At 40.4% G+C, this 25,051-nt stretch overlaps 1 protein-coding gene across 1 annotated transcript in view; it reads left to right on the top strand.

The window, feature by feature from the left end:
• Positions 1 to 25,051, top strand: part of malrd1 (MAM and LDL receptor class A domain containing 1) — an 81,588-nt gene that overhangs the window by 32,183 nt on the left and 24,354 nt on the right. Inside the window, exons 18-20 of the mRNA XM_085362193.1 lie at positions 369 to 657; positions 19,431 to 19,676; positions 23,954 to 24,111. Of these exons, the coding sequence (XP_085218319.1) occupies positions 369 to 657; positions 19,431 to 19,676; positions 23,954 to 24,111 (693 nt within the window). The remainder of the gene's footprint in view (positions 1 to 368; positions 658 to 19,430; positions 19,677 to 23,953; positions 24,112 to 25,051) is intronic.

Genomic DNA, 25,051 nt, shown 5'->3' with positions numbered 1-25,051 from the left:
GGGATCCAGTGACAGACCGAGTGGATTAAAACTTAATCACCTTAGCATGCCTCTACTTTTTGTTTCTTTCCACAGTAGACCAATATAAGAACAAAAAAGAAGAGAACAAAGTGGTATCAGTGTGTCAAGCAAGCGACCTTTGAAAGATCCAAGCCTATTATTTAGAAAGAGTACCAGTGTAGATATAGTAGCGATTGAATTATTTGACATCTTTATTACAGTACGGATATTAGTCCGTACCAACATTTTTCCCCATTTCCCATCAAAAAATTTAAAGTCTTCAGGGTTAGACATTACAGTTACTAAACTATTGATCTTTTTTTGTGCTATTTAAATTAACACCTTTTTCATTTTCCTCCTTTTCTCAGATGCGTTTCTACTTCCACATGTCTGGAGATGGCATTGGGACTCTCAGTGTGTTCAGCAAAAGTGAAGGCCATCTCCATCTCCTCCTGACCCTGACGGGAGATCAGGGCAACTACTGGCAGATGAAGGAGATCCCGCTGAGCAGCTCCAGGGACTTCCAGGTCATGTTCGAGGGCAAGGTAGGCCGAAATCCAAAGGTTTACATCTGCCTGGATGACATTACCTTCTCTCCAGGATGCCTTCTCGCTTCCTCAGCTACATCGCCCGATAACACTCCTTCACCTCCTCCAGGTACGCAGTTCACTTTATTGGACATATGTTTCATTTCGACCTTGGCTGTTTCTTTCCGTGTTATTGTACACCCTCCTATCATTCACAAAAATATGAAAAACTGTAAGCCACCAAAAACTATATAGTGCATATATTGCTTATACCGGTAGTAAATAAACTAGAGCTTTCTATAAATCACAAACGTTTTACATCATGGTCTTCTCATGTGACGTCACATATTGCTCGAGAGTTGTCTGCCATATTGTACCTGACACAACCACCAGATGTAAGTGGAAAAACATGTATTCCCTGACTGGTTTGTGAGTGGTTTTCTAATAAGAAAAGCAAACAGTAACTGCAGAATGTTCAAAGCATTTCCTTTGGTCACCAGCAGATTGCTGCTTTTCCTCAAAGTTTGAATCACGTGGATTTGCCTGCAGTTACTCTTCAAGCGGTAGAGCAACGGTGAAAGGTGTGACACAATCGAGATACAGAGATTGTTTGCCTTTAAAGTAAAGGTTACTTTTGATGCTTGTTGACTGCAGCACTGAGGCACGACTTTTACTGAATCCTTGTAACTTTGCTGTTTCCCTGTTTCACCTATCAGGCGAAAAGTCTCAAAATCTGCAGTTGCAATAACTTTGGCAATCCTCTCTTTTTATAAGAGAGAATTGCCAACACTGGGGTAAAAATGTGGAACAGCTACAAATACTGCTGACAAGAACCTCATCTGCTCATGGTTCTTAGTACTCATTAGCAAATATTAAGGCAACAAGCTATACTGCAAATATGGCTAACATAATATGCTTATGACAAGAACTACTGTGCCATATTCATGAATACTGTAGTTTAGACTATTTCATGAGTGAAGGAAAGCATAGCATAAAGCATAAATCTCTTTCAAAGCACATCTTATTGCATGCCATAGCAGCTGACTCCACTTTTCAAATTTGATCCCAGTTGGTTTACTCTCACGATTTACACCAAAGTTCTTCTAGAAAACAAGTGTCAGTACTCTCCAGCCATCTTGGTAACAGCTTCAGGCAGAAGCTGACTACCGAGCAAACGTCATATAAGTTATGTACAGAGAAAGCCCAGAAAACTATTTTATAAGCTTATCTCCATCTTTACTATAACAACAAGTTGGTATTTCTGCCAAAACACAGTGAAAACGGCTCTGCTAAAAATGTGCCAGTGCAACAACACAACAGGCTCAGTTTTTGGTCTCTATTGGCTCTTTGGGCACAGAGGTTTGACATCCACCATCTTTTCCATCATGTCAAATGCCTCCTGTGAAGAATGCATTAATATGGGCCTTCAAATTCCAGTGAGACATTAAATATATGTACTCTTACTAGATGAAAGTGGTGAACTCTGAGAGCTTCAGTGCAATATTAACTCAGGGGCCAGATCTCACAGTTGCAAGCACTTAAATTCAACAAGGCGCTCACCTTGCCAAACAAGAGGTATTGCAATAAATGCCTGGCATGTTTGCTCTGCAGTCAAAATTAAAGGACTGCGTGTTTCTGCAAAAGACTGAATGACCAGACGAAGGCCAGAGTGTAGCAGGAAAAAGCTGTTTTTATATTATTGCTTCTAAAAGACCCGGCTATTCTAATAATGACTTTTTAATTCCGCCGTGGCAAGGCGAATTCTGGGACTGTAGTCATTTTCTGTGAAAAGCTGTTTAACTGTTTCCCTCTAGGGCTGCTTTATATGAGGATTTTATCACAAAAGCTTAAAGATCACTGTCATTGAGGCAGAACGGAACAGCACAGCCCCGAGTTCCCAATTAAACTATTTGGTGAATTTTCAGAAAAGATTTCACTAAGATGTCGATAACTACAGTTTTGATTACTTTCACCTTGATAGTTTGCTCATATGGGCAATCGGAGAATTAATAATGGCTCCTGGGTTATTATAACACCACCTTCATTTGGAGGTGAAAACTGGAGTTGATGAGGACTGGATTAAAATGAGCTCAAAAGCTCAACCAATCCAGATTTAGAGCTCTTGAAAATAGAGGTGTCCTATCAAACATGCTGGTTTTCTTTGGACTAACATTGTCAAACGTTGCACATTTCCATTTTTAAGCTTTTCGGTATCTTCGGTTTTCCGTTAGACACTCGTCTTAATTTAAATTACCTATATAAAACATTCCTTTCTTGTTTTTTTGAGCAATTCAACAGTAACATCCAGTTTAAGTTGGAGTTTTGCTGATATAAAAAAATAAGATGTTTTGAACTAAAACGAACAATCTAAGGAGAAATGCTCTGAAACGTTTGCTCACCTCGGGGCTGAAGCTCTGACCAAAGCGAACCCATCATAGTTTGAATTTTAGACTAGGGAGATGTTCAGCATGTAGAGGTTCCTCTGCATCCCTCGCATTTTTTATGAGCGAACCCTTTAAAAGGCAAGAGAAAACAACAAGAGCTGATTTATCGGCATTGTCACTGTGGCTATAATTGGCCTATTAAACGTACTGCCTTTCCGATGCAGCTGATGTCGAGGGAGAAGAGAAAATCTGATTGCCTGTGCGCAGAAAGGGATAAAAACTGTGAAGCTCCCTGTCATTTTGAGCTGTAGAGGGTTTGTATCCAGCTGCATGGTGATGTGCAGGATTATCCTTACAGCTGTCTCTTTCTCTTACCTCTCTCTTCGTTTCACTGTCTGTTTGCATTCGTCTCTTTCGGTGCCTACAGTGAATAGCTGTGCTCCAATATTAATCAGACATTATTAGAGAAGTAGTGTGGTGTCAATAAGAGTCGCTGCAGGTTTGCATGCTAATGATGCTTACCTTCAGCTTACTCCATTGCTCTGCTTGGTGATTTTTCTCATACTGTTGAGACTTAGAGGAAACTTTTATATATCCATCTTGAGCATGCAGCTCATTTTATATAGTTTCCTCTCATTATGATGGTTTTAAAAAAGTGCATGCGTTTTAGGTTTATTTAGAATAGAATAGAATTCAACTTTATTGTCATTGCACATGTCACAAGTACAAGGCAACGAAATGCAGTTTGCATCCATCCAGAAGTGCTTTAGCCATGATATAGATATATTACAAAATTTATATTAGCAATAATATAGATATATTACCGAAATGGGTCTGTTATAGGTATGAGGGTACAAAAATGGGTCTATTATGGGTATGTTACAATGTACACGGTATGAAGGTATGTTATGAATATGCTATAACTATAAGTATGTACAGGCTGTAGTGGGTATTGTTAAGGTTCAAAATATTGGGGATGGAGACAAGAGAAAAACCACAATAACAACACTGGTCCGGTCGGGTTGAGTCAAACGATGATTTAATGATCACACACGTGGGAGATGGACACTGATGCAGACAGCCTCAAATCTCAAAGTGGTGGAGCATTGCTCAAACTTTTATAGCCTCTGGTGCCTCCACCTTATCATACAAAGCCTAAACATTCACATGCTTTCTCTCACACAGCGCCTAAGCTACGACCTTGGCTCCCTGTTTATCTGCTCCTGCTGGAATGGGGCAGAAAACTCCAGCACACTCTGTTCTCTTCTACTCAGACAAATTAGATTTCTTATAACTCAGCAGTATAATGCATCATAAAACAATATCATTCATTCACAACAAGTCAGCAGTTTAATGTAATGCAAATCAGTTTAACTAATGCAATAGTTATCAGCTTCTTCTAATTCAGGAGAATAATGCAAACTAAAACTACATATTAATTCACAATCTTTAATTAGGGGTATAACATGGCATAAAATAATATTATAATCTAACAATTCCCCCTGATGAGGTCATTAGAATAATGACCTCACAAACACCCTGTAGCCCAGTGTGGCCGGGTTCATCTCTTCTCACTCCTGAGGTCCTTTGTCCCCCTGACGGGCAAACCATATGTAAGATGACCTCTGTGTTTGCGCAAGTCAGGTGCAAGACAAACTATTACTACAAGGATAGCAGGTCCAGATGACACTCCCCTGTTCTCCCACAGCTTTATTTGGTGTTCCCTTATACCATTCAGACGTAGACTAGAACCTCTGTCCGAAGAGCTCTTAACCTTTATTTTATTGCTGCAGCTACCAGTGTCGTCCAGTTGCGTGATCCTCTGTTCTTCTTACTTCAACCTCAGGGGTTAGACAACCCTTCAGTCGTGACACAGATCAGGGGATTATTCTGCCCCTATTTCAAACAACGATCTGTGTATCCTCGGGTCCTGTGTCTCCCGTGTATCCTCCAGAAAAGAACAGGAAGGCGTCCCCCTTTTGCCCAAGAGCCTCTCGAACCTCGTTGGTCTGGTGTTTCCAGATTTCCGTCAACCCCTTCATGGTTATTGCTGTATTTATGGGATTCATCCTTTTGAAGTGACTAGCTGGAGCCCAAACGCCATGACCCTTGGACCCAGTTGGTGTCTCGGCAGTCACTGTATCTGTCTCTGCTGCGAAGGACCCTCGTATCTCTGTGGCCTCGTCTGGTGTCTGTTCCTTTCTCTGTAAGAGACAGAAAACCAAAACACCTCTCTTCCTAACCCTAATAATCTAATGTTGTTATCTACTGACCTTCTAGTGATTCAAAATTGGTCTAAAACATTCAGAATGTCCCAGGGACTTATTCTAATCATATCTTATGTGTGTGTAAGCATGTTTGCATTTAGCCCTCTGCACTCAAGGCGTTTCCTACACTTTATCAGTCCGGACAGTCACGCCGAACGAAGCTTCTGACCTTCAAAAGGCCGAGTGCCAACTCGTTATAAGCACATTTGCAAGGTGTGTCTGAAAATTATTGAAACCCCTCTTTTTAACAAAAGACAAAGAAATTAACAAATCTTCTAAGCGCTATTCAGTTCATTTCAATGAGTAATGATTAAACATGAAAGTGATAGTTTATGCTTTTTCACTGATTCTCTAAAAGGTCCGTCTTCTCGGACCGCTATTAGCTTAAGCTTTACCATTCCTAAATTATTAAAGACACAAATGAAGTTATAAATTGTTCAAATAATCCTTGTTTGATGTTAAAGCTCAACCTTCCCCCCCTTTTTTGACACATTCCAATGTGTCAAATCAACGGAGCTAGAACATTCAAAAAAAAAAAAGTTAGGCAGCTACAAAGTTTCCCAGACTCTTAAGGTGATCCGCGTGTAACGTTCTGACTCAGGTATTTAATATTTTAATAAATGTCGTTTAATTAACTGCCACTATTTAAACTAACCTTAAAGACATAATTGAAGAAAAGATCACAAAGAATAACATGATATCAATGTTATGTAAGCGCGTGTGGCCTTCTATGCTCGAAGCCTTTCCCCTCAATAGATCAGTCAGACATTCGCGCTGACTGTAGCTTTTAACCCTTATTAACTTGAGCACAACTCTACAATGAGCAACAAGTTGCAATATGTATGAAAATGATCATGGTTACACCTGCAATGAAAAATTATATCATTATCCTAACACCTGTAAATAGAAGATTCATCAGAGGTTATAACAATCACAGGAACACAGATGTTAGTATAAGGTCAAAAGCTTCAATAAATGATCATCGATGCAATGCTTGTTGCATGATTCTCATACAATAATAATGCTGACATTAAAATAACAGTAAAACACCCCCTTTTGTCCCGTTTCACTTGACACCTAAACGTTTATAAATGCCTCTTTTATTCTTGATTTTATTTCCCCCTTTTCTCCCCTTACTGACCACAGCAGGGGGATCTTAGTTTTGAATCAGCCATGAATCCAGCTCACCTGATTCATCAGTGAGCTCCACCATCACTGGCGTCTGACAGGGTGGTGCTGCATACTCTTCCTTTAATGTCACTATTTTCAACCTGTTAATGAGAGTGTTTAAACCTGAAGTCGACTACGTCCACAACAAGTCAATACAGCTGTAAATGTGGCCAATTATCAATCTATTACCAATCAATAACAACAGATAACTTCTATTTTATGCATGCTTTTAATCAACCACTCACCCAGAGGATCTCCAATCCCAGGAAATGCCTTCTCCTCCTTTAATGAGTCTGTCCTCCTTCCATGGCCTGGTAACTGGTCCATCCAGAGCCATATGATCTCAAATATACATACGACAAGCCAAACCACACCTTGGTCACACCAACCCTCCTCCGCCCCGAAGATGTCCAATGCCATCCTAGTATGGACTGTCAAAAGTGGCTTTAACGCTGACTGTTCTGACAATCCATTTTATAACGTTCCTGGTCAGATTTGCCAATCTCTGCACCAGAGTTTTAAACGTTTCGCCATTTTCATTAGGTTTTATTTTTTATTTAGTTTCGACTCCAGATTTTCAATTTTTTGCCAGTTGTAATTAGTTTTTACCAATTCTTTGCTAGTTTAGTTTAGTTTTTATTTTCTGAAAATCCTTAGTTTCAATTTAGTTTTATTTGTGTTTTGCAAAAGTTAAGTGTAACAAACTCTCAGTTCCATCATATCAATCATGCTCTTCTGCTTATCCTTGGGTGTTGAGACTAATAGCTATTAATTCTTGCCGCACCGAGTGGTCCTAATTTTGGTTGAAGTCAATTGATAACCTTTTCCATGCGATTGTTTCACACCTTTATTTAGATGTCCCAGTCCTGTTATCTCGGGATACATCACGCTGCCTTATCTGTGGTTAGCTATTTTCTTGGAATGCGAGTTAAGTGGGTGAGCTCTTCAAAGAGGGGGAGTGTGCTCCCCCTGATGAGGTCTTCTAGGTAAGCTAGGTTAACCTTCTTGTGTGAGCTTTTCAAGTGCACTTTTAAGGTTTGTGGGATTTTTTTTTTTTTATAAATGTCCCTCAAGACCCCCTGATGGCCCAGTAATTCATTTTTTGCGCACTGTAGTACACATTTAGTTTTTTGCTTGTAGCTCTCATACTCTACTTGCCACTCCTCTAAGTCCTGATGTTTCTTAGAGAGGACAACAGTACCTTTAAAATTATGTCACATGTGTGGGGGTGTGGCCTTGCCAATTGTTTTTCCCACCTTTTCAAAATGGCTGGCGTGCCCACAAGCACATTTTATGGAAGAGAGAAAGGTAAGCTTGATATTTACATTTAAAATGTTTTGTTAAACTCAGATTCTTATTTTATTCAAAAAATAAACATCTAGTAAATAATTTCAGGGGTCTTTAAGAATTAGGCTCATTTACTTTCACAGGGAACATGACTAATTTATTAATGTGTGCTCTACACATTGGGACTTTATATTTATATTTATTTCACTTTTTCCTAATACCCAACTTTTGACCAAGGCGGAGAGAATTCTTAACACAATTATTAAGGGAGATTCAAACATAGATTTTTCAAAATATGAGAGGGTCAGGACCCACTAGAAGCCACACAAAGATTATCGAGATGCAGTGGCAGATGTAATAGAGAAAGACACAGGGCCACCTGAAATCTGTCATCCTATCTGGTGCAAAACCAACATGTAGTAGAATCTGGAATTTTGATTTTGAGTTAAAACTAAAATATGGGTAAAATGCAGAAATCTTTTCCAGTAAAGTAAAAAATAAGAGTCGCAATTATAGTTGAATCCATAACACCTAATTGTTTCTACGAGATCACGTCATTGCTGAGAGTTATCAGTGATCTCAATGTGTGAAAAGAACTCACAGTATCTGGGGTTTAAGCTCCTCTTAGCTGAGAAACCTGGGACAAACATGTGAACAAGACCTGAATAATACCAGTAATGAAGACTTCTCTCCAAAGATCAATAAAAGGAAGCCCCAATCTGATGAGAGTCTAGCAAAATATGGTTCACTCCACTTGCCTGAAATGGTTAGCAGTCCAAGGCATTTCAGTTGTAGAATGATTGGGTACAACAATGAAACAGATGTGAGATGAGGGAAGTGCCAAATGTTCCTTTGTGTCTCCAAATAAAATCAGTACTTCCTCAGATATCCTAAATAAATTGACTTTTGTGAAATAGAAAGTTCAGTGCCATCACTTATTCCTAAACCAATAGTTTACAGCTAGTGAAGTGTCAGTGACTTCTGGGTTGGTCCCTGATCTTCATCTTATGAGATTGTTATTTTAATAACACTTGATTCATTTAAAAGAAAAAAGAAAAAAAAAAGAAAAAAGAAAAAACGAAAATATTTTCTCCCTGTTTTTTCTTATTCTCTGGGTCTCAGGAGGACATTACGTCCCTCTCCACTACAAGACTCTTGTTATGTCTACAAAACAGTCATATTAAAATCATCCTCAATTCTATTCTGGCGCTGTCTCCCGACTTTTCCTGACCTGATTCTGCGCGTGGACGGAGCAGCAACACAGACGACTCGACTAACGTACTACCTTAATTTCACTACAGCAGGGCACGCACACATCAATGCAACCAAACACATTTTGCTATAAATCCAGTTAATTTTAGTTAGTTTTGTGAACATTCAGTACAGTTTTAGTTAATATTCCTTTTTGTTTTGATTTTATTACCGTTAACGCAAATTCTTTCCACTTCTACTTTTCGTTATTTCATTTGTTGTCTTTAATAATAATAATCTCCTCTGCATCCTTGAATAAACACCATTAACATGATCAACCTTTTGCTGCTTGTTTTTTCACCATCTTATTGAATCAAATACTTCATGCTTATGTGGTTTACGACATTATATTTATCTAAATCTCCACTTTGTGTCTAAATGTTTGAAGAATTTTTGAGGGTCAAATTTTGAGAATTTGACCATAGTGAAAGTTATGGCGTTATCACCCCCTTTGGGGATTACCTTTTTCCAGTTTTGATGATATTCCTCCCCGTTCTTTATTTTTTTTTTGCAAGTACCCCTCTTCGGTGGCGAGAAACCGTTGGTGTGATCAAGCGGGTGCTGTAAAAACAAAAGCTCAGGACAGAACAGTCACCAGTCATGTACTTCATTCAAAATTAACAAATATCAAGCTTCATATTGATCCTCTGAGTGTAATGGTACATTTTAATTTGCACTTCTCAAAACTAAAAACAATATTTTCTTTATTTTACTCTTGTTCTTGTGCAGCACCACCCCTCAGCACATGCCCCTGTTATTTTATCTTACTTTTAAATTGTTGACTACTTCAAGAAAGCGCCCAAAAGACGGGGACCAGTGTTTATCATTACATATCTCCATTTTGAGTGTGGCTGTCTATCATTCCCCTCTTATTCATAGACCTCGGTGGAGGGTTTTTTGTTTGTTTTTTCTTTATTTCTCTAAAATTAATTCACTCTCTACATTGACCCACTATGGTTAATAATAACATGCTCAGTCATGAGTGGGATCAAACCTTTTCTTCACTTTAGCATTTAATATTCCCAACAATATAATGTGATACCTTAATTAAAACACAGCTACTAAAACACAATTTCCTTAATGCAAACATCAGTAGCTCAAAATTAGCAACCAAAGGGTTCAGTCTGCAGTTCACACTGCTGTGAAACTACAGCTCTTTAGTCTCTGTCATTCTTCTGTTCTTGCAGACAAAACAAAGCAAAACAAAACATCCACCCTTCTTTTACAGGCTGGGTGAATTGTCTGTGGACATTTAATAATCCTAAAGTCGGCACCGTTTTTGTCTCAGTACCAAGTCAGTTAAAACTTTTAGTCGTCAGTCCGTCACAGTCCAGTCACATGCATACATTCACACACATTCATACCAGATATTGCTGATAATGGAGTCTCACGCGCAACCTATTCGAGGCTCCATCACCAGCAAGATGACGTCATCATTTTAAAGGAAACAGCTCCTTGTTTGTTTTTCCTTCTTTGGACTGGATTGACTCGCTGCAATCCTTTTAGGCTTCAGGATCAGTGTCCCATATAAGTGAATTTTCTCCCAAGCTCATTATAATCATGGAGAAAAATACTTCGCGACTGTTTTCAGTAAGAATATTTTATAACACTTTAAAATTCACTCTCTCAGGCCTGGATTAAGGAGCCGATTTGTTAAATCGGGAGCTCACAAAATACCAAAATATCACCACCGGTGGATCACACCTCTCAGATGTTCTTATCTCAGTGCACTGTAACGAAAGCAAACACAGACGTAACCAATTAAACACTCATATAATAACAGATACTGGGGCCCATTACAAACATGCCCAAGCATAAAACCATCCTTTTCTCTCTCAGAGAAAGAAAACAATCCAAACCTCACTGATAGAATCAACCTAGTATCAAACAAAACCCAAAGATCAACCAAAACTCCTTTTTGCACCAACAAAACATGTTGGATTTACTTGACTCAATAGTGGACACTAGTTACACACCAACTCTTTACTTTGGCAAAAACGTAAACAACTAAGTTGAATCAACACAACCTTTTCATAATCTCTTCGAAATAAAACTCACACCATTCATTCATCATTTTCGCTCTGTACCACTGCTCCTTGTTAGACTGTGTGAAGCACAGTAAACAATTCAGTGGAGGCTTTGAGCCATAAACAGACATCACGCACAGACATTGTTTTCATTATCAAAGTGCTTCAGACCATGTCCTCTAAATCTACACAAATGCCCTCTGCGTGGCATGAAATACATTTAAGCAATAAATAATCAATCAGTTCTTGCTGTTGTAACCAACTCCGTATTTGGATGTTTGTGTGCAGCATTTGTTAGTAAAGCATTCTTCATTGCATCAGCGTGTGTGTGTGTGGATCACTTCTCAGTTCATTGAATCAACATTTTAATTTGTGTGTGTGTGTGTGTCATTTCTCCCTCAATCAACGAGTGCATATGTTCATACGTATGTTTCTTTTCACTCTGAGTCGGTGCATGTAGATGTGTGTGTTTGTGTGGGTGTTTGTGTTCATCACTTTCCTGTTGTAGTGTTCTGGGTAAACCACGGCCTGAAGCGTGCCCTGGGTCCTGCCCTCCTCATTTTCAGTCTGTTTGCATCCATTGGTGCTGCTGCTCAGAGTTCTGTCCATACTGGTTCTGGCCCCAATTGAGGCAGTCCTTTTCTCCAGTGTCCAGCATCTTCTCCTTATTTCGCTCCTCCTTAACTTGACCCTTTTGCTTCGGTCTTCCTTCAGGGTTTTGATACGCAGCTCAATTGTCTGGATGTCCGTTTGTTGCTTGCAGAAGTGCGACTGCTGTCCGTTTGTTTGCAGGTGGAACGGCTGACATCCAGAAGGTGTATAGGAGAGTCTGCAGCTTCCACCTCCCCAGTGGAAGACCTCAATCTTTGTTCTGTTAGTTTAACACAGGCCTCAAGGCTCTCTGGGATCCCTGCTTGCACTTTCAAGCCCACGGCTCAGGTCGTAGTCGTGGTCCCATTCCAGGGGAATGGAGTCCATGGTTGTTTGGGTGTCTCGGCCCGAGCGTTCAGTCCGGAGCTGGGCAGCCCAGGACGCTGAACGATCGGAGGACGGCAGAGGCGACAGGAAGCCATCCCCCTAACGTTTGCTCCATAGCAGACCAGACAAATCACACTGCTCATCTAGCTCCAGGATGCTCCGGCCTGATTTCAAGTCCGGTGTCTTGGACTCCAAGCCTGATGGGTTCGATTTTCAGCTAGCTCCTCCTGGGCCATGCTCAGTTTCTGCTCTGATGCCTCGAGGTCTTATTGAGGGCAGAAACCTCAGAGTCTTTTCCGTAGAAATCAGATTAAAGTCCATTGATGTTTTCCTTGCTTTGCTCCACGGCCTTTTGCGGCTCTGCTGTTCGGCTCTTCTCAGAGGTCAGCTCCTGGCCGAGCCCCGACACCTGTGCCTTCAGCTTATTTTCTCCTGGTGTTTTGTCCATTCTGAGGTGCCTCCTGACCTCAGTTACTCCTCCTGTCTCTGGCACGCCCTTTTTGCTGCCCGATGGTCATTGTTGGTCCGTCACTGTCCTGCACAGTTTTAATGCAGAGTGGTTAAGGTCAGCATGGTTTTGCTCGGCCTCACTTTTCATCTGGGCTTAATGGGCGTCTCGTCACAGCTCTGTCAGCTGAAGCTGTCTTTTTCCATATGGCAAGAGTGTGAAGAGTGTGTGAGAGGGGTGTGTCCGATCAGGCACAATGCTGGTGACTTTGCGAGTGCCTCGTTTTCCAAATCCAGATGTTTATTTGTCACGTACACAGCAACAGAGAGAACAGTCTGTTGTTGGGATGGCTGAGGTCTTTCACGATCTTCCTGGTCTTGGTCCAGCACCGCCTGCTGTAGATTAAGTGCAGGTCAGGGTGCTCGGAGCGGATGGTGCGCTCAGCTGATTGCACAACCCTCTGTAGAGCTTGTCTGTCCGGCATGGTGCTGTTCCCGAACCAGACAGTGATATAGCTGCTCAGGATGCTCTCAATAATTCCTTTATATAAGGTGGTCAGAATCGGTGGTGGGAGCCGGGCCTTTCTCAGTCTTCTCAGAAAGAAAAGACGCTGACGGAAATCTCCCCGTGTAGTGAAACGGGCCTTGGATTTAACTCTCTCCGTCTCTGCTGCCTGAGATCGTTTTCCTGCAGCACTGTTGACAGTTTCAAGTTGTTGTGGGTCCAGCTGCTTTAGCATTTGGTCAGAGTCACATCGAAGATGGTAAAGGAGAGAGCAACGATGGTAGAGGGGAGAGCAGGAGTCCAGGGTCAGCCTCGGCTTTTCCGGGCCGACAAAGCAGCCTGTAATCAAGCATAAAGAGAAAAAACAAAACAAAACAAAAACAAAAACAAACGAACAGGAAAATCATGTTGTATTGGCTGTGTTACTCAGAGAGGGGAAAAACAACGGGACCAGGCCCTGTGTCAGCCTTCTCTCCCCCTTTTTTTGTTTTTTCTCACCATATAATCCTCTCATAACCCACCAAGCTGACAGGACAACACAGGTACATGTTAAAATTCTTAAGATCATGTTTAAAGCACAAAAATGGAATTTTCTTTCATTCAGTAATCACTTGTATTAATCAATCAGAAGAAAACATGTCACAATTTGACTTTTATTAACCACTAAATTTGTCGTGTTATCACTGGTTGTGATTTTTTTTTTTTTTTTTGAAGTTAAGTTGTTGTCCTGCAACCCAGAGGGTTTATTTGTTAGTAGTGGATAAACTTTATTGTGTAACGGCGGGTGTATGTTAAGCTTCACTGCTTTAAAGTTGCTGGAAAATCTTCACATGTTCATGGGTGTAAGCTGTTTCTTCATTGCGTGTATGTGCGTTTGTACATGGGCTAATTTAACGTTTTTTCTCAAACGAGGCATTTCTCTAGCACGTGCCTCTCTCTCACATTTCTCTGCTTGTGTGTGTTTTTATTTCACCTTTTTGTTGTGATGCTCCAGGCGCCTTCCCAACCTCCACAAGTCTGTTGGCCGCAATTTTATGTGTTAAAACTTCTCTTAATTTCTCCTTTAATTCTCTGCTAGCTGCTGTCTTTTCCACAGCTGCTGATTCTTGCTGAGTTTGGTTTCCATTACTATAATTTTGCTTCGGCCGCCGTGCTTGTGGGGGCAGTTGGTCCAGCCCCATAGCCACCTGTATCAACACACTGAGAGATTTATTTAATATCATTTTCATCACTGTTAAATAGACTAGCAGGCAAGACGCCCACCTTTGCACTGCAGACTACATGCCAGTCTCCCAACACACTCCTCTCTGAGTTTCAGCTTTAAAACCCAACCTCATTCACACCCTAGTCATTCAAAACCTTATTTGTAGTATCATAATCAGCAAAATCAGCGTTTTAATTACAGGCATGTATCATTGTTTGCAAATCAAAATTATAAAACTCAAAAACACGCTAAACAGCAACAAAAGTCCTCTGTGCGTGTCACCGCTCATTTGCATGTTCACACACCGTCTAAAAATAGCTCGCAGCGCTGCAGCTGCACGTCACACAGAGTCTCACACCAAGCTCAGGCAAAACTCTATTATTTTATATTACAAAAGACGTCTTGTATTTACAATCACTGACAGGCCTGACAGATTCAGCACCTAACAAATTTCGACAAATTTAAAATAACGGGTCTCACCGAAGAAAGTCCAACTTTTTTGTAGTCAATCAAACAGTATCTGTTACTTCTGGGAACAGTTTCTGACCTAACTTCTAAAGAGCGCCTATACAATTTCGACAAATTTAAAATAACGGGTCTCACCGAAGAAAGTCTCACTTTTTTGTAATCAATCAAACAGTATCTGTTACTTCTGGGAACAGTTTCTGACCTAACTTCTAAATCCCTAACTCAATTTAACAGTATCCAAACAAGCACATGACACCGTTTAAAACGGTGAGGAGACTCGGTAACTCCTAGCTTATTTCAGGATGCCCTGTACCCCACAGATAAGCCAAACTGAACTAACCCTGTTCGCCGACAGGTCAAAGCCGCGCGTCCACGACTAGGAGGGGGCGTAACCCCCGGGCTATGTGCTTCTTAGCATCTTCCAGTGCCGTCCTATAACAATTTTCACCTAACCGATTTTGAGAAATTTTACCATAACAGGTCTCACCGAAGAAAGATAACTTTTTTACGACCAATTAAACAGTCTCTGTTACTTCTGGGAACAGTTTCTGACCTAATTTGTAAAACTATTAACCAGTCTCTGTTACTTCTGGGAACAGTTTCTGTCCTAATTTCCCTACCAAACTACCTGAGCCTTCAGCTCAATATCCAGGGACTCAAACCCAACATTCTCTGTTACTTCTGGGAACAGTTTCATATTTCTTCAACTTCATTAAATACTCTTAAGCAACTTTAACTGCATAACACACGGTGATTCTCATCAAAATCAAAACAGACACTCTACCAGTAATTTCAGTGAGTAGACTTTAATTTAGTCATATCCAATTTGGCACATTTTGGAAATAATTCAACAGGTAGTGCCTTACCTTTAGATAAGCCGGCTTTTGTCCACTCAAATCAGACCACTGGCTCATGCCTGTCCGTTCGACAACCTCGGACCGTCCAAACTTTTAAATTCCACCCCAATACCACAGGACGAGCCCCCAAAATGTTAAGGTTCAAAATATTGGGGATGGAGACAAGAGAAAAACCACAATAACAACACTGGTCCGGTCGGGTTGAGTCAAACGATGATTTAATGATCACACACGTGGGAGATGGACACTGATGCAGACAGCCTCAAAATCTCAAAATGGTGGAGCATTGCTCAAACTTTTATAGCCTCTGGTGCCTCCACCTTATCATACAAAGCCTAAACATTCACATGCTTTCTCTCACACAGCGCCTAAGCTACGACCTTGGCTCCCTGTTTATCTGCTCCTGCTGGAATGGGGCAGAAAACTCCAGCACACTCTGTTCTCTTCTACTCAGACAAATTAGATTTCTTATAACTCAGCAGTATAATGCATCATAAAACAATATCATTCATTCACAACAAGTCAGCAGTTTAATGTAATGCAAATCAGTTTAACTAATGCAATAGTTATCAGCTTCTTCTAATTCAGGAGAATAATGCAAACTAAAACTACATATTAATTCACAATCTTTAATTAGGGGTATAACATGGCATAAAATAATATTATAATCTAACAGTATACAAGCTATGTACAGGCTATGAACAGGATATAAATATAAAGCTATAGAAATATGCAAGTTATAAACAGTTGTAAACAGTTGTAGAATTATAATTATCGTATTGTACAGAATGATTGTTTATACAGAATTATGCAGTAGTGCAGTTAAGATAAGTGAAATATGTGGCTACTTTATTTATTTAGCTTGTCTAAAATTATTTCATTTAAACTTGAGAAGGTCACTCATCCTTTCAGACTGAACGTCTATGTATGCTGGAATGGGAATCTATTCTGCTTTTAATTATTTTCATAGATATTAATTACACTGGTAGACACTTAAAAGTGGTCGTCTGACACTCTGTGTTGGCCTTGTGACACTCTGGTTGCTACCGTTCGCCCTCTGGCAGCTGGTATAGGCTCCAGTTCCTCTTGCAGCACTGAGTCATATAAGTGGAAGAAAATGCATGGAAAGGTTTACAGTTTACACTATGCAATATATGTTAAGGGCTTAAACATAGGCCATAAGGAGCTGAAATCCAGTGCATAGGACTACTAGTTTGAGACATATAGCAAAATTAAAAGGGTCAGAAGATGCTTTTTTCCCCCTTTAAACATGACAGGATAATTTTCTGAAAGAAGAAGGAAGAAGCAAATAAAGTAGTGTGAAAACAGGAAAGAAAGGCATTGTAAAGAACACGGTGATATGAAGTGTTTCTTGAAGGTTAAGTCAGGGAGTATCACCGCTGCCCTGACAGTGAGGTGAGTCCAAGTGGCCATTAATGAGACAAGAGGGAGAAGACTTGAAACAGAAACCTTTTCTCTTTGTGTCTCAGCAGCTGCAGGCTGCAGAGGACGTACAGTAATACTGATGAGAGCAGAGACAGCAGGAACTGTAATTATATACTGCTGTTCCCTCGGGAGCTTTTTCTTCCACAGCTTCAATCTATATAAAACCATCACACGATGGAGCAGAAAGACCGACCGCTTTTACTCTCCACTTGCACTTGTTTTATAGCTCTGCCTGGAAAAAATACCCAAAACTGTAGAACAACACACATGAATAATGTTAACGTGGAGTTCTTCGTTTGCATCTGTAGACTGCATGTAAATGTGAGCGTGTGTAAAGGAGAGACAGAACAAAATGCAAATCAGATTTGAGCCGATCTTCTTCTTCAAGTCACTATTGTGTTGAACTTGCAATAGAACTGGGAAAATACAAGTCAAATAAGTTTTCCATTAAAATCCTTTAGTAAAGCAGTGAAAGCGAAACTTTTTAATATTTTTTGTGGCTCTTTCTGTAAAAGATAAAAGCTGCAAACTGGAACATTTAGGGTCATCTACTCTTTAATACTTGTGCAGTCAAGTAAGTGGCTGTGTGCAATGTTCGTATTATGGAAATTCATTCATAAAGGTCCACATTTTACAGTAAAGTGTTTCTAATTAACAATAAATGTTATAAATATTTTAGATAAAAACAGGACAGTTTTCCAGTGAATTATCTGAAACCTGGGTGTCCTTCTATATTCAATAAACCTTCAATAAACTTCCTATCCTGAAATAATTCACTGGGATTTAAACTTTAATGTTGAACCTGAATGACATTGCTGCACAAGGGGGCAGCATACCGCTCAAATGGTAAATGGCCTGTATTTATATAGCGCTTTACTAGTCCCTAAGGACCCCAAAGCGCTTTACATATCCAGTCATCCACCCATTCACACACACATTCACACACTGGTGATGGCAAGCTACATTGTAGCCACAGCCACCCTGGGGCGCACTGACAGAGGCGAGGCTGCCGGACACTGGCGCCACCGGGCCCTCTGACCACCACCAGTAGGCAACGGGTGAAGTGTCTTGCCCAAGGACACAACGACCGAGACTGTCCAAGCCGGGGCTCGAACCGACAACCTTCCGATTACAAGGCGAACTCCCAACTCTTGAGCCACGATCGCTCAAGGCGCCTGCCCACATACTGTATGTAAGTAAGGACAGGAGCAGCCTGGTGAGAAGGTCACATTGCCAGCAGCCTTCGAGCTCTTTGAGTTATCCAAGTAACAAGATATAAGCAGGAATTAATGAGGACAAATGAATTAGTGTGCATTCACAGGAGCAGAGCGGTAGCCACTCCTGTGGGTTTAGCAGTATGCTGTTAGCTGATCTTTGAAATAAATCCACCTACAGGCTCAGTACGTAGCAGAGCAGCTGGGAGCTGTGGCTTCCTGGCTTCCTATATGCCTTTGTGGGGCACATTGCTTCTGGTCCTGTGCATCTGAAGAGGAACAAAGGATTAGGAAGGACTTATACCCCTTTCTCTCCTTTAATTACAAGGACCGCCCCTCTTCATCACGCCTCATCTCTCTTTGTAACACTCCCTTAAGCTAAGCACTGACCCCACTGGAATGTTTGGCTCCAAAAGAAGCAGATTCCAGCCTTCTCCAGCCACCAGATCATACAGTGTTTCATTCTTATAGCCCCATGCCCTTTTGTCTTCCTAAGCCTCTTAAAGAGCCCCCGATGCCACATGCAGACGGTCCCCCTCTCTTGAGTTGACTGCTTACGCTCCGAAGTTAATGCTCAACTCATGCGGTGCTGTCTAATCTGGTGAAGCACACAGTAGTTATTTTGCTGAAACTCCTTTAGGCACAACATTTTTATTGCACTTTGTAATTCATAACAGAAAAGCTGGATGTTTTAGGAAATGCACAAATTGCTTTACTTTAAATATTAACCTGCAGCAGCAGCCTGCTAGCTTTGCACATGTAAACTTCTTAAATGAACATACATAATTAACATACAGTGTCTGGAAAACAGTTTTCAGTTTTGCAAACGATATTATTTCTTGGTGAGAAGCAGTGACTTTCTGCAGTCTGGTTCTTATAACTGTTTTGTATGGATAAAACAAAAATCATATACAGTTCATATATACAGTATATATGTGATAGCAGTACAGACAAATATAAGAAGAATATGGAGATGAAGCTCGACACTGACCTTTACAGTGCGTCGATCCAGAGGTGGTGTTATTTTATGGGACGCTCAATAATAATAATAATGACAATAAATTTTATTTGTTGGCTCTTTTCAAAACACTCAAGCTGGCCTGACTCCACAAAATTAACAAGATCCACAAAAAACACAATAGCAAGAAATATTTAAAATCCCGGAATAATACATATAAAAAATATGAGTTATAGTTTATATGCTGAACAGTTTGGCTTTAACATGTGATTGAAAATGTGTAATATGGTCTGGCTGATGGAGGTGAAGTGGTAGTGAGTTCCAAAGATCCAGGACGACTGGCGACCTGTCATATATTTTAGAAAAAGCATGCTACTTTACATTTAAGAACATTCGCGTCTGAGTTGTATTTCTTTTTTTTCTTTTTTTTTTATTGTCAGGGTCCTGTCCTTCGGGCTTCCTGCCTTGTGAAAATGGCAGGTGTTTCGCTCCATGGCAAAGCTGTGACTTCACGGATGACTGTGACGATGGAACTGATGAGAAGCATTGTGGGACTTCGTGCACCTTTGAGAACGGACGCTGTGGGTGGAAGAGCTCCCTTGCAGATAATTTTCACTGGGTGCTGGGCACTGGGTCTGTCCAAAGCATACGGCCTCCGTATGATCACACGCTGATGAATGAGTATGGTATGAGTTTGCATTTTCTGGTACACTATGAACTCTGTACACATTTAAAGTTGTAGGATTTTTCTTTTTACCACCGTTTCTCATTAAAAAGAACGATTCTTTAATCACCGTTGCATAATTTAGCAGGTGCATCTGTGCTGTGAGTGGCTTTGTATAATCAGAATGAATGATTTTTCAAATTTTACCTGCTTGGGCCAAATGGCTCTCCACCATGTTTAATTCACGCTTTTGTAACTTTAGAGACAAAATCAATGAGTTTCTTCTCAGCATGTGAAAGCGCACCAGGTGATTTATTCAAGGCTAAAATTCCACTTTACTCTGTGCATGCCAAAAAAGCAATACACATAAATTACTTATCACTTAAGCTAATTTTTATTATGCAGTCTCCTGCATGTATCTCCTACTTTGATACTGATCCAAACCAGCACCTCGTGGCAACCCAGCAAACATGGCTAATATTATTCCCCAATCAAAACTGGACAGATGCTGATGTTTTTCCACATACCATACTGGTCCACTTAGAGCCTCAGATGATTGCAATAAGAAACAAATGCACATGATTTTGTTTTTTAATATGCCATTTCATTGTTATCTAATTTGTTTAGCAATTAGCAATGCAATTATGCCATTTGAGTTTAAATTAGCTGTCATTTGTTGCATAGCCATCACCTCCGTGCTTCCCAATGTTCCCATTATAACCCTCAGGTGAAGCTAACTGATCAGATAAGAAATGGACAGCAAAGCAGGAGATCTTTTTATTTTGTTCTAATCATTAGTTAGCACACTCGCTTGGGAAGCAAAAGATTTCTTTTTTGAATCCAGAGGTCCAAATCCCCTTGGGGTTACTTCATGAAGAGCATCTGGTGAAACACTGCTAAATAAAATAAAAAAATGCAGAGCTTCTGACAGCATCTTTTTTTATTAAAAGGATAATGCATAGCAAATCTTGCACACAAACCTTCCTTTACTAAGAAGTCCAAGACGCCTGCTGGATGTGAACTTGCATTTAGAAACTATTTTTAAAAGTCAGATTGTGTGCAGGGAAGGGATTCCCAGGATGGCTGCAGCCTTTCCAGCCTCCACAAAAAGTAAAACAGCTCAAGGAATGCAACAAAAAGGCAGATACCTTGACCCGGCCTGCAAACTTTCCAGACCCTGATCTTATCGAGCGTTTGTGTGCCCTGACTGATCCATGGAGGCAGGGACGTGCAGAGAGGTTTAAAGGGGCGGGTGCTCAAAGTTAAAAAGGGGCACATTGAACCAGGCTGAATAACAACAACACACATTCATCAAGAATCTAATATGGGAAGGGCGGGGCTGTGTTGATCTGAGACTGTAGACATTAAAAAGTCCACAGGAGAGATGGTAGCTGATTAAACAAGTGTCATGAGATAATAACAAAATGCAAAGATTGGTGACAGCGCTTGGAACCATAAGGCAACAAAAAACTGTGACATAAACTCGGCTCTGCCTGTGAATCACTCTTTGTTTCTCTTCTTCCTTCCTTCCCATCATTTCATATATCACTCTCCACTTGCTGTCCATCTGAGAACAAGGCACAACTTGCTATTGCAATAAACTATAATCTAATTATCCACACCTAACAACTCTTGCACTTAATCTATAATAAAATGATGACAGAAAAATGTTATAGCCCTGCCTTTAGTAGCCTCATACAGCGCCTACTGTTTCCTCCTCATGTCCTTACCAGCCATGTCTGCACAATGTTATATCATGAGTAATATTTTTTTTAAATCCAGCTAAATAAAACACACACATGCACACACAGTGACATTTTAGACCTTCTTCAGAATACTGTATATACTATGGGCATCATGGTGCTGATCCAGAATCCTTACATTATTATTCATTACTAGAGCTACAATAATAAAGCAATGAGGAGGGGGAAGTAATAAATATGAAATAATGTATTTATGATGATTCCATTTGTTTCACTATCCACTCTGTGCAGGGCAAAGCTTATTACATGTTTAAACTGTAGAGATACAATAATCTTACTGCTGTAAAATCCAACTTTTGTCTTATTTAAAATATAAATCTAATATAATCTGCTTCTTAATGTATGTTTTTTAAAATACAGCTTGTGTTTTTTAATATATTATAATTATAATAATTATTATGTGGACATGCATATTAGATCATTTTTTAGTGAAATATAATCCCTCCAGAAAGGCAGGAAAAGCCCAGAAACTTACTTTAAAACTAAATATGTTCTAAATACTTTAAAACTAAATATGTTCCCTAAAACGGTGACAGAGCTACAGACCCATGACAGCCTTACACAGGTAGCCAGCAGCTATGACCAGCACTACTTGTGCAGTTAATAAAAGGACAGGTAATGTTTGTCGCGCTGTTGCACACACAGCACGCTCATTTGTTTCAGTTCGTCAGTTGCAACAAGACAACTTACCAACGTGTACGTAATAAGCTAATACTCCTGGGTGCTACACACTACAGTGTACGCTGTACACCTACTTACTGGTTGTGTCGCATCAGTCTGTGTCTCTGAGTTAACTTGTGTTTCTCCTACAGCTCCGGACCGCAAAAAATGCGCGTGCTCTTTGTGAGCTCGTTCCCGGCTCGTAACCAGCGCGTTCTGCCGTCGAGGGCGATCATTGGTTAATAGTGATCATGTGACTGATGCAAGCCAGATCCTTTTATTTAGCAAAACTGTGATTAATAGTTAAATATTATTGTTGAGGGGCACAGACAGGACTCCGCACGCACACACACATAAAAAAATTAATAAAATTTTTTTTAAAGTTGCCTCAACAAAAGGGCACTTTGGGCACTCATCAGGAAAGGGGCGGGTGCTCAAGCCCCTCTAGCCCCCCCCTCTGCATGTCCCTGCATGGAGGTCACATCCCCAAACAAACTTAACCCAAAAGATGTGCTGCAAACATTACAGTGACTGCAGGACACTCCCGTCAGAGGTCTCATGTCCACACCCATTTGCTCTTAAGGATGTGCAAAAGATTTCAAATGTGACACGAGCTGCTGTTGAAGCTAAGTCTGCTAGCTTGCTGGCTGACCCCCGTGCGTGCTGTGTCATGCACACGTAACATGCCGCACTTTCCTCATGTCATTTACCAAACACACCCTCAAATTAGGATTTAACATCTGCCGATTTCCCATCTCCCTCTCTTTGGCATGTCAGCGCTCCTGTCCTGCATCGCCAGCATCCTCCTGCAAGCTCTGGGGGCAACTTTTCCCATCACTCTCCAATTTCTATGTGTAAGATATGTGCAGGGAGTGATGAGCTCAGAGACATATCTGTTGCTTTAATAAATCATTTCAAACCTTGCCAAACAGAATAACAGTCACAGCAAGTGTGGGTAAATACTACAGGAAACACTTGCTAAACAGCTTTTCTGTGAAGAAACAAAACAAAAAGCTTTTTCTGAGTCAGTTTACTGTGCAGCCAGACAAATAATGTTCTAATAAAGAAGTCAGTCAGCAATAACAGCCGTAACCAGACAACAACAGAGCAGAGAAAAGGGAGTTTGTTACAGAGGACGAGGAGGAGGAGGAGGAGGAGGAGAAGAAGAATACCCTGCTGTGGCTTCTTCTCCCATTACTTTGTTATCTGCAAAAACACCAAAAATGAGGATGTCTTGCAGAGGCATTCATGTTTATTGCAAACTGTGGTGAGAAATATATTACATTCCCACTAAGTGCTTCACAGTGAAAGTCTTAATACAGTTCTGATCTAGCTGTGGGAACACCAGATTACATGCTGCATCATTTCTTGAAAAGCCAACTTAAAACCGACTGGTGGTCGACTGAATCTTAATATTCTGCTGAAAAATGTAGACCATAAAAAATTGAGTTTGATTCCATGAAAATCAGAAGAATTATATCTAAACTTTAAGTGTGTTTAAAATATTCAGTAACAGCGATACAAAAGCCATAGACTACAAAAAAACCCGATGTAAGATTATTATTATTAATGTCGCTAATGCTGAGTGCAAAGAAGATACACTTTCTTTATTTCTCATTCATTCATTTTCCTACTTTCTCCTTTCTCTACTTGGCTGAAAAAGTTTGAGTGCTCCCCTGTGCCAAAGGCAGTGAGACATTAGAAGATGTGTCAGAGATTACCCCGTAACTCTTGGCCCTCCTTCCCCCAACACGTTTTGTGACCTTCATGTGATTTGTCAGAGCCACCAGTGCAGAGATAGTTTTCAACCTCTGTGCTCACTTGCTGGCTCAGTGTCTTTCTCCTTCATCACTTTCCCTCATTTCTCTCCCTTTAGGGCATTTTGTCTATTTGGAAGCAACACCAGTGGGACTGAAAGGCGATAAAGCTCATATTAGAAGCTCTGTGTGGAAAGAGTCTAGCGCCATCTGCAAGCTCTCCTTCTGGTACTACATTTCCCACAAGGCCTCGGGAAGCATCCGGCTTCTGATCAAGGTAATGCATCTGCATATAGACAGAAATGACATCAAATTAGTGCAGCTGTATCGTGGTGTCTGTATTTGTAAAAAAGACAGGAGGTGTTTGATCTATAGAGGGAGGTTGTAGTTGGTTCTGAGCATCTGGGAAGATTCTCTCTTTGGCAGCTTGCAGTTCTTCTTACCCATCAAGTTTCTGTACACATGGCTGATTCTGAGGGATTAAAATTTCTATTTGGACTTTTCTGCCATATAAACTCTGGTGGGTTTGGCCTCCATCCTCTAGTCTATTTACTCTAAACTTTATTTCACTTTATCAGGTATGACTCAAGCAGAAGGTGCTGCTGCTGTGCTTGACAAGATTCATTCCTCTGCAGGAAGGTGTAGCAGATCATTTTTCTGCATGTGTGGCACTTCAGGAACTTTTTATGCCATCTGCAACAAAAATGCTAATATAAATGTATTTAGTTATTTATTTGTAGTACCTCCTTTTTCAAACATTTACATATCATTGCTCATGCAAAATAAAAGGCTGTTCATTTCAAGGAGGATCCACATTCAAACACACATGGCAGACAGATTTTGGTAGGAAGCTGAAAGAAAGAAAGCAAAGCAAAAAAAAATAAAAAAAAATACCCAACCAAACAAAACATCCAAAGAGAAAAGCCATCTAATGGGAGCAATAACTGAACCAGAGCAACTACGAAGCCCTGAAAAAAATTACACACTCCAGAGAGCAGGGTAATAAGGAACAAGAGCAGGCAATCGCAAGAGCACCAGAAAGAGGAATAAAACACCCTAATACGCACAGGGAAAGTGATTACACAAATAAAACAGGAAATGACTGCCAAAAAAATGGCACAATACTGGAATACATACGCAGAGGAAACACGTAGAGGAAACAATTAAAAACTCAGGCAGGGGTAAACAACATCAGCAACGGGAAAAACAAAACACAA

The sequence above is a fragment of the Diplotaxodon limnothrissa genome, linkage group LG9, assembly GCF_057381915.1.
Source record: "Diplotaxodon limnothrissa isolate DT_005_m linkage group LG9, D_limnothrissa_male_GT1.1, whole genome shotgun sequence".
NCBI lineage: Eukaryota > Metazoa > Chordata > Actinopteri > Cichliformes > Cichlidae > Diplotaxodon > Diplotaxodon limnothrissa.
The sequence above is the reverse complement of the archived record's forward strand: the minus strand, read 5'-3'. Positions and strand labels throughout refer to the sequence as shown.